The sequence below is a fragment of the Populus trichocarpa genome, chromosome 15, assembly GCF_000002775.5.
Source record: "Populus trichocarpa isolate Nisqually-1 chromosome 15, P.trichocarpa_v4.1, whole genome shotgun sequence".
Lineage (NCBI taxonomy): Eukaryota > Viridiplantae > Streptophyta > Magnoliopsida > Malpighiales > Salicaceae > Populus > Populus trichocarpa.
This window is the reverse complement of record NC_037299.2, coordinates 2,061,294-2,070,952: the sequence shown is the minus strand read 5'-3', so window position 1 is coordinate 2,070,952 and position 9,659 is coordinate 2,061,294. Positions and strand designations below refer to the sequence as shown.

The 9,659-nt window shown below is 32.3% G+C and overlaps 1 protein-coding gene across 1 annotated transcript; it reads right to left on the bottom strand.

Annotated features, from left to right (window-relative positions):
- Positions 1-5,886: 5,886 nt before the first annotated feature.
- On the bottom strand, positions 5,887-8,194 carry LOC18105636 (membrane-associated kinase regulator 5). Its single transcript, XM_006374223.3, has 2 exons — positions 6,508-8,194; positions 5,887-6,395 (listed from the first exon to the last, which is right to left on the bottom strand). Exons 1-2 carry the CDS (start codon positions 7,514-7,516, stop codon positions 6,298-6,300), a joined length of 1,107 nt encoding a protein of 368 aa, XP_006374285.2. The 5' UTR covers positions 7,517-8,194; the 3' UTR covers positions 5,887-6,297.
- Between the last annotated feature and the right edge of the window lie 1,465 nt (positions 8,195-9,659).

The following is a 9,659-nucleotide window of genomic DNA, read 5'->3' as shown; positions in this document are numbered from 1 at the left end:
CTACAAACTGTGGATTGAAACCAAGCAACCCCATGACCTGGTACTGAAGGGGGCCAAGTTGTGTGGTGGTTCAGGGAGGAGGCCAAGTTATGTTTTCTGGTCACCTGGCATTTCTCGTCACCATGATTTTGTTTGGAAATTTGATACCCCTCGTTGCAGATTGCAAGCTCTTTATTCCTCCTTTCAGTGTATACAAACCTCACTTTCGCATGCCTGTCCTTTGAAATTTCTAGCTCTCCATTTTTCAAATGTGTCCATGTAATAATGGTTGCTCTTTGAAAATTGAACTCTTGAGAATAGTAACCATAGATTTTTGTGCTCCTTTCCTGTCTTTGTGCGCCATAGCAATGGAAAATGGTAATGTCCGAGATTCATTTCACAACATGTTGCATGTTATTGTACAGTCAGCTCTAGCCACGTTACCTTGCCGCTATTTCGGAAGTTTCATAAAAATTTTATTTTTTATTTAAAATTAATTTTTTTATATCATCATATTATTTTAATGTCCTAATATAAAAAAATAATTTTTAAAAATAAAAAAAAATATTTTAATGTATTTAAAAAAAAAACAATTTAAAAAATAAATATTACCACTCTCTTAAATATCTCTCGATACATCTAACTTATACTGAGATGTTAGCTATAAAATAAATAGGCATAGATTTTTTTTTATATAAAAAAAGTATTTTCAAATCATTTTATATATTAATTTAAAAATAAATGATTTTTAAATATGAACATTTCTACCTGTGATATAAATTTTAACATGCTGGTTTCAAAGTTGAACTCAAAAAATTGGAGAATAGAGAAAAAAAATTTAACCATCAAACTAACCTCTTAAAAATTTTAAATTTAGCAATTAAACCAACTAGAAAGTTGTGTAAATTTTAGACTTTAAATCATTATAACTTGGGAACCTTGGTTGGAATGATGAGCGGATTTTATATATATATATATATATATACAAGAAATGCTCTTTCTTGGTATGATCTCTCTCTCTCTCTCTCTCTCTCTAACGGGCAGCCTCCCATCTTTCTATCTTGTTTTTTCTGTCTTCTTTTCTTTTTGCTTTTCTAGTTAAAAGTGTCTTCAATCACTTTTTTTTAGCTCGTTTTAGATCTAGATCTTAAATCCAAATTAATATTTATTAATTATCATTTGAACTTTTACTTTTATAAAATTACTTATAAATCTTATGTTTGAAGATGATAAATTAAGAATTTATTTGAAAATGTGTTTGCAGTAGTTTTTTATTTAAAAATATATCAAAATAATATATTTTTTTAAAATCATTCTTAACATCAGCGTATAAAAATAATTTAAAAACATCAAAAATATATTAATTTAAAAAAAATAAAAAAAATTTAATTTTTTTCAAAAATTCTTTTGAAATAAAAAACAAACATGATATAAAACTTGAGAATACCAAGGTGTGTGTGGAAAATGTTGTTCATCCACACACAAAATATTGTTGATGGGACCATTGTTTTCCTTTCTTTCTGCGTTTCGTTGATTTTTGGCTTCAATTGACTTCACAAGGGTTTCTTGTGATGTTGAAAAAAGGTTTCAGTTGTAAATGAATGCTTGAATGGGCAAAATCAACTTTAATTTCATTAAAAATAACTAAAAGTCTAAGAGATGAAATTGACACCCAAACAAACTCTAAGACTTAAAAAAAATATACAGTGGCAAGGTGCTTTTTTAGTCCTTCAAGTTTTTAATTTTTTTTCATTATATTCTAGTAATTTATTTTCTTAACATTTTAATTCCTTGGCTAGCGAGTAGTGTTGTCACAAAACATGAGGGGAGAGAAAGCGTCCATTATCATAGTTTTAGCTAGGCCTGTTCATGGTTCGGTTCGGTTCGGTTTGAACCATAAAAACCAACCGAACCGAGTGACTCAAATGTTTGAAAATTCAAACCAAACGAACCGAATTCCGGTTCAAACCGAACCGGTTCGGTTCGGTTAAATTTGGTTTTTTGGTTTTAAAACCGGGAAACCTAATCACCTGAATTCCTAAAATCCATAATGCCAAATATGAAAATTATACAATAGATTTCTTTCACGGAAGGATATTTTGCATCAAATGATCCCTAATAGTTCCATTTCAATTCTCAATATATAATAATAAACAAAAACCAAACCTTAGGAAATCCCAGCATAATTTTATACGATTTCTCAGCAACATAAACATAATTAATATAAAAGTCAATCCTCCAATGAAATTCTAGTTACAGAAGAAAGTCCAACAAAATCAATCAGTCAAAATCAGGCAGATCTAACAACTCAATCAAAATGGAAAGGAGAAAGACGACGAATGAACTTTGTACTGAGAATTGAGCTCTTCTTTGAGCTCAAGGATTTCACCCTTCCTGGTTGTCGAGAAATACTTTGAATCATGCCGCTCATGCTTGCCTGCTTGTTTGGCTCTGCAAATTTGTAAATGGTGAAAGACAGACGTGCGAGCGAGAGATAGAACAGAGACCGAAACGTGAAGTGAAGAGAGAAACCAAAGAGATGGAGATGTGGGTTTTTGTTTGGCTAGAGAAGAGACAGATGCAGGGGGTAGAGACGCAGAGTGGATGAAAATTAAAAGGGAAATGAAGAAGGGAAAACCAGTCTCTGGTCTGGGCGGCGGCGAATGTAATGTTATTAGGGTTAAGTTAACTGTAGACTGGTATTTATAGTATTTTATGGTTGGTGACTTGGTTCGGTTCGGTTCACCGGTTTCTGCTGTAAAACCAGAACCGAACCGAACCGGCAAGATTTTATGGTTTTAAAAATCGGTTTAATCGGTTTTCCATCTCGGTTCGGTTTTCTCGGTTAATTTTTCATCGGTTTTTTCGGTTTTCTCGGTTAATCGGTTTTTTTGAACACCCCTAGTTTTAGCCATAAAAAAGAGTCAAGATTAGTGTCAAAAGGTATCATTTCATGAGAGAAATTTCATTAAGATATTCTTTCACCGTCATCTTTTCTAAGAATGTAGATTTGAGAAAGGGAAGCTTTTGGGATTCAATTGATTTTGGGATTTTTAACTATTTTTGGATTAATTTGAGGTCATGAATGAATTTATTTTAATCTTTGAAATGTTTTCATATTAAAAATAGTGTTTTTCTTAAAAAAAAACCATTAATGGCATGAAATGAGTTGTCAATTCCTACATGTTTTTTTTTAACATTAATGAGATTGTGTCATTATCTTCAATTAAGATTACAATTCTTTATAACACATTTTTTAATATTAATTAATTAATTAAATTAATATTTAAAAAATTATTCAATTGTATCATTATTTTCAAATAAGATTATAGTTTTTACGGTAATATTAACAAGCATTTTATGTATATGAACCTAGCATGTGTTTTTTTAAATAAAAAAAAATTATGCGTTCATGAATATTTAATGTGAATAAAATATTTATTCTATTATTTTTTATTGTAAATTGTGTATGTATTTTTTTAGATTAATTATTTTTTTATTTTTTTCTACAATCGCATTCAAATTATTGAGTCATGTTTTGATTGGAAATTGCTTTTCAAATTATGAAAAGTTTTTAGTTAAAAAATATATTTCTAATAAAAAATATATTTTCATCAAAAAGGAAAAGAAATACATGAATAAGTTAAAGAAATTTTGATTGAAGAAATATATTTTTTCTCCTTAATTCAAATCATTAGAGTTTTTATGAATATTTATTTTAATTATTATTTTTATTAAAAATATTTTCATAAAAAACATGAATAAGAAAAGGAAAGTTTGCCTAGTAAAATTTTATTTCTTCAGAATTTAAATCTTTTATTTTTTTACAGATATCTATTTAATTATCTAACTCCGGATTCTTCCAACTTGGTCCCTGAAACTTCCTTTGTTTTTGTTCTGTATTTTTTTCGTTCTCTTTGGGTTGTATTTTATCACATTCCCTGAGTGTTTTACATTCTTTCGATATTTAATGGCGTGTCAAATTTATACGGGATAATTTAAATCATTAGAAAAAATAAAATTAAAAGAAAAGGGAAAATTTTTGATATCTGGCAAAAAATACAGCGTTTTCCATTGTTCATTGTTATAAGGCAAGTAAATATGCAGTTTAGTTCCTCAATTTTAATTTTGTTAAGTTCAATCCCTTATGGTTTTGAAATGTTCCTTTAGGTCCCCAAGTTTATTTATTTTACGTTTCAATACTTAAAACTTAAAAAATAAAAAAGAAAATCATTAAAAATTTGTAAGGAGAGAAAAAACTTTCACGTGGCTAGAATCTTTGGTTTTTGTGGTTATAGATCGGTCCACGAGAAAGAAACTTAGAGTGTGTTTGTTTTTGCTGTAATTGTTGTGGTTGCGGTTGAAAAAAAATGATTTTTTAAAAAAGCACTTTTTCTGTGGTTTGTGTATATATTTTGAGTGTTTGGTTAAAAGTGTGGTTTGACTTTATTGTTGTTAAAAACATGTTTGGTTAAACCTGTGGTTGCGGTTGCTTTTGTACCCAAAATGACGAAAAAGAACATAAATAAAATAATTCTTGTGTTAAGAGAAAATAAAACATTTTGTCCACGTAAATACCGGTAAAATAATAAAAGCATGATTTGTTATTACAATTAAATATTATTGTCCTATCAAACTATTTGCAATGCCATCACGAATATAATCCATACGTGACGCCCTTTAGTGTCTAGCTGTTTGTGATTGTGAAACGACATCGGGAAAAGTATCTGAAAGAACGAAATCAGGATGACTATCAATTAAATGCAACAATTTTAATGCCATCACGAATGCAAGCCAATGTTTGCATTGCCTAGTATTACAAATATTTCTTCAATTTTTATGCCAATGAAGATAATGATAATATATTAATATGTGATGTATAGAGCATTACAGTTGGCAGAAATTTAGACAAAGAAAACCTTCAGTTTATATTCTACAAAAGAAAGCTTATATGTCACTATGAGACCTGTAAACGAAGACTATTTACAAGCATATAAAGTACAAACACAAGAAAAACGACCGTGATGTTGAGGACAGATAGGGCTAATTAATTTTGTGGTAAAGGTTGCGGCGTTTTCTGAACAGCAGCCATGGCAAAAGCAACTGCGAGTTGCTTTTGCTTATCCTGCGTTTGGAACGTAATTTGTGTGGGTCCCATGGAGTTTGAAAATGTGGGTAGCTGTTAACCAAACAACTTGAAACAATAGAACCGTAGGAAACGTGAACGCTCCCACATAACCAAACAGGTTCTTAATAAATGCAGTTTACACTGTTAATAATACTGAAAAAAATATATTGAAGCTCTCTAGCCTTTTCTATTTCATTTGGCTGTGTTTTTATGGCAATTATATGTTTTTGTTGTTAGATACATTATTATAATAGTTTATAAAATTATTTTTCATAATTATATATGAAAATAATAGAGATATGAGTTTTTAAGGTTAAAAAACTAGTACCCTCATTTTCCTAACTTTACCATTAAATAAAAACTATAAATAACTTGTTGTTTATCTAAATAGATAATAAATTTTTCTATTCTCAATTAAAATTTTCTAATAAAAAAAAATATTTATAATACTATCACATTTAATTTTATATTAAAAATTAATTTAAAGGTATAATTCAATTGATCAGTTTAAGTCCCATAAAACTGATCGTTAAAATTAATCTTAATACTTGTAAAATTAATCGTACAAACTGAATCAGATAGTTTCATTAATAATTAAAAAAAACACTAATTTAAAATCTCATCCACAATGTAATTGGCCAATTAAAAAGTAAAACCACTTTGTAATTAAACTAGATGACTGATTTTTTCAGGGCAATCCATGTTAAACAGTTTCATCACATTCTTCTGGTGTCCTACGTGGGAAGCACTCCACCAAGTAATGGAGGAAGAAAATCAAATTTTACTGCATAGTGCAAACCGATCAAGTCATTTCAGTCATCAAATCCAGATATGATTACATTCTTGACAAGGAAGGACAATCTAAAATATTTCCATGGGTAACATAATACACAGCTGCAGACTACATATAGATTGGATACGCCAGAGATCCAATCTCAGACTTCGTTTCAAGTTTCTCATGATGACCCATCACTTTACAGACTACAGCATCAACAGCAGCTCTAATAAACCCTAATGTCTTCCCTCCTAACTTACATGATTCATGGCTAAAAAGACCAAAAACTACCCTGCTTTCTCTATTTTTTTCCATTTCTTTCTCTTTACATGATAAAAACGAAAAAAAAATCTAATAAATTTCTTTTCTTTGTATATTTCCCGCTTGTTCTCTCTTGAATGCCATGAAATAAAGCTTAATTGGTTGCTTTCTCTTCACTTGATGAAATTCTTGGTGAAGCCATTGATTTCTCGTGCAAAGGGTCACTTGAAAATCTTGACATTAAAGAAGAATCTGAAAAGGCCAACATGAGAAGAATGGTTAGATTTTGATTATAAATAACAAAAATAGACTAAAAAAGCATGAATTCTAGAAAGTGAACAAAAGGGTTATTGATTTTTTTTACCTCTAGAAGAATTGAAAGATTTCTTGCAATGCAGGATAGCACTTTGAATCCCATCATTCTGCAGCAGCAAAGAATCATCTCTCCTGCTCCCAATTGGAGGAGAAACTCCTGTGGTCGCTGAAGCTGATTTGCTCTTCCCAAGATGCCTAGAAACCACTCTAATCCCTGCAGGAAAACTCCCCTGCTTTTCCTTTGCCGGCACCGTTGCTGAGGAAGATGATGGAGACCCAACTGATAACTCACCGGAGAATCTCATCTTGTCGCTTTGTCTCTTGGAAACTTTGATGTATAATGGCTTGATTAGCTTTAAGTACTTTTGTATCACTTCCTTTGAAAATCTCTTTGATGTATCATTATCATAAGAATCATTAGCGAATTGCTTCCTCAAGCTGTTTTGTTTAGTGAAAAAAGAAGCGTTCGTAACCTCTTCAAGCTTGAGTTTGACAGTAAAAAACTTGTTGCTTTCGTGTTTTTTGCTATTTGCATTGAAGGACTCCGTTTCCCCTGTTTTCTCTGTTTTCTGTGATGCCATTGACTTTGATTTCTTGAACATGAGGACTTTAAACCTTGGAGCTGATTTTAGCAAGGAGATTGGTGACTGAGGTTTTGATGAAGAAATGGGTTCGATAGGGAGGATTTTTCTCTTTGAAAGGAGATGATCGGTTGAAAGCGTTGGCTGCTGAAATGTGTGTTGAGGGTTGTGGCTCTCTTTGTCAACTAATTTGTGGAGAGGCGCTTGTTTAGAGTCAAAGACGTTGCTTTCTTTGTCTAGTGGGTTGTTGTTGATGTTGGTGGTGTTGTTGCTGCCGCATTTATTGGTGTCAAAATCAGGCACAGTAAGTTCCAATTCAAAAAACGAGTCTTCTCCATCTTCAAATTCATAATCTGTGAATGGGATCTCGGTGGTGTCATCACTGCTTCCACTAGAGGGTCGGTTTTCTTTATGAGTGTTGGTGGTGGTGGTGGTGGTGGTGGGTCTCCAGAACTTGAGGAAGTAGAGAGCTTCCATATTTGAAAGAAAAGGCTAGATGGGAGAGCTCTGAAAGAGAGAGAAGAGATGGGGTTGGCGCTGGCTTATTTTTAGGGTTTAGAGGTGAGTTTTTATAGCAGGTTAAAGGGAGGGAGAGATTAAAGTGGGGAGGTTCTGGTTAAGAGATAAAAAAAAAAAAAAAAAAAAAAAAAGAGCTTTTGCACTTCGTTTTAGGATTTTGTTGTTTGTTATTGCAGTATTGAAAATGGTATTACAAAGGGCAAAGCAGAGAGGGCAAGTGAGGTCAGGTTAATTTTGCTCTGCTTTTCTCCTGCTTTTACAAGAGAGATAGATAGATAGGTCATAGTAAGCCAGGTTGCTTTTGGAATTTGGACACACATTGTTTGTACGTTTGGTTGTTTGTTATTAACATGAGAGGTCTTCAACATCCACTCTAGGGCTCGACAATCTGACCTCTCTCATGCAAGAAAACTCTCTGATTGTTCAAAAGAGAAAGTGTTTTGTACATCTTGTTGTGTTAATGGTGAATTTAGTCCCATTTCTCTTCATTTTATCTTAGTTTGGTCACTCTATCTTTCTTCCCCTGCCATCATTCTGTGTAATCATCTACTCTTTCTGTTAAAATGTAGTTGTAGATGACATTAGTCCTGTTGTTAACTTACGTGTTCTTTAAAAATTAATGCCAAATGGTGTTATCTTGTGAAGGCAGGGTGTGTTTGTTTATACGGTCACGCTGTGTTTTTCAAAAAGTTTGAGTTTAATTTGTATTATTGATATTAAAAATTAATTTTTTAAAATATATATTTTGATATATTTCAACGCGTAAAATATTTTAAAAAATAATTGATATTGTAATGTTAAAAACTATTTTAAAGGAGAGTTTGAGACCTGAAGCCGGCAATTAACACAAGGACCATATGATTGTAAGAAAATGCACCAAGAGTTGAGGTACCAAATTAGGGTAAGATTAAGATTAAAGGATGAAAATGCAACATCAATCCCACATTTCTGAACAGAGGATAGAGTGTGACAAACTCTATAAAGTTGAAAGTTCAGAGTCCAGCCACGGACACAGTACTCTCTCCTCTTACGAAAGCAGAATTCTTACAGAGTTGCAGAGGAATTATTTATTTATAATTAAAATAAATAATTTCCCTGCACACCTACTCCAAATCTCCCTGACCTTGCAGTTTTCCCATGTATCCTAGAAATTATACATCTTCATTCTTCTTATTAAAAAAATAAACTGGGGAATTGAGAAATAATTAGCCAGTATTAAACTTGGGGGGGTCAATGATTATTTATTTATTGTAAAGCTAAAGCATGGTTCGTTGAACACGCTGCTCTCGTCAAGATCTAACTTTAAATTGCAAACATTATAAGTTTTCATAGATTATAGTATGAGAGCTGAAGTGATTAGATCATAAAGTTGGAACTCAATCCTACTCTTTTTAATCACGAATTCTAGTTATAAACTGTGGGTTATGAGATTGTGATGATAACCAATAAAAATGAAAGTCTTGGGAGCAAGATTATGTTTTGAGATTTTTCTCGGAGCTCTGCTGGATTTCTCAGACGAGGAATCACAGACGTTGATGGGTGCAAAAGGGACGGAGGAGGAGGAGGAGGAGGAGGAGGAGGGTGATGGGAAGCTTCCAAAAAGAGAAGAGAAAGCAAGATGAAAGAGGAAAGGGCCAAAAAGAAAAGACTCCAAAAAGAAGAGGAAAGGGTAGGGTCACGTTACATTGGTAAAACATAACAGTGGGCTACTTTACTTTTGCGCAGAGAGGGAGAGGAGAGCCTCAAAAGATCAGCTAGATAGGTCAGAAAATTGGGTTCTTTTACAAGGCAAAGGCTCATATTGGTGCAGCTGGGGCACGCATGCAGGTCGAGCTTTTGGACCCTAGCTAAGCTTTAAAGAGAGTCCAACTTCTCTTTATTACAATTTTAATGCCCTATGCCATCAGGTCCAGCTCTTGCCCAAAAAAGGTTTGACTTGTAAAGATTGGCTTGGGCGATCTTTACACCCCCTCCCTTTTCTTTTTCTTTTTTATTTATTTATTTATTTAGAGCAGCTATAATAAAAATAGCTCAGGAAAAACCAATGGCGATTTTTAGTGTACCACATTTGCCTAGAAATCCTTATGCTAAGAAGTGTATT

Coding starts and splice junctions, on each gene's coding strand:
- LOC18105636 (XM_006374223.3), bottom strand. CDS start 7,516: ATGGAAGCTCTCTACTTCCTCAAGTTCTGGAGACCCACCACCACCACC. Junction 6,396..6,507: donor ATCTTTCAATTCTTCTAGAG/GTAAAAAAAATC, acceptor TGGCCTTTTCAG/ATTCTTCTTTAATGTCAAGA.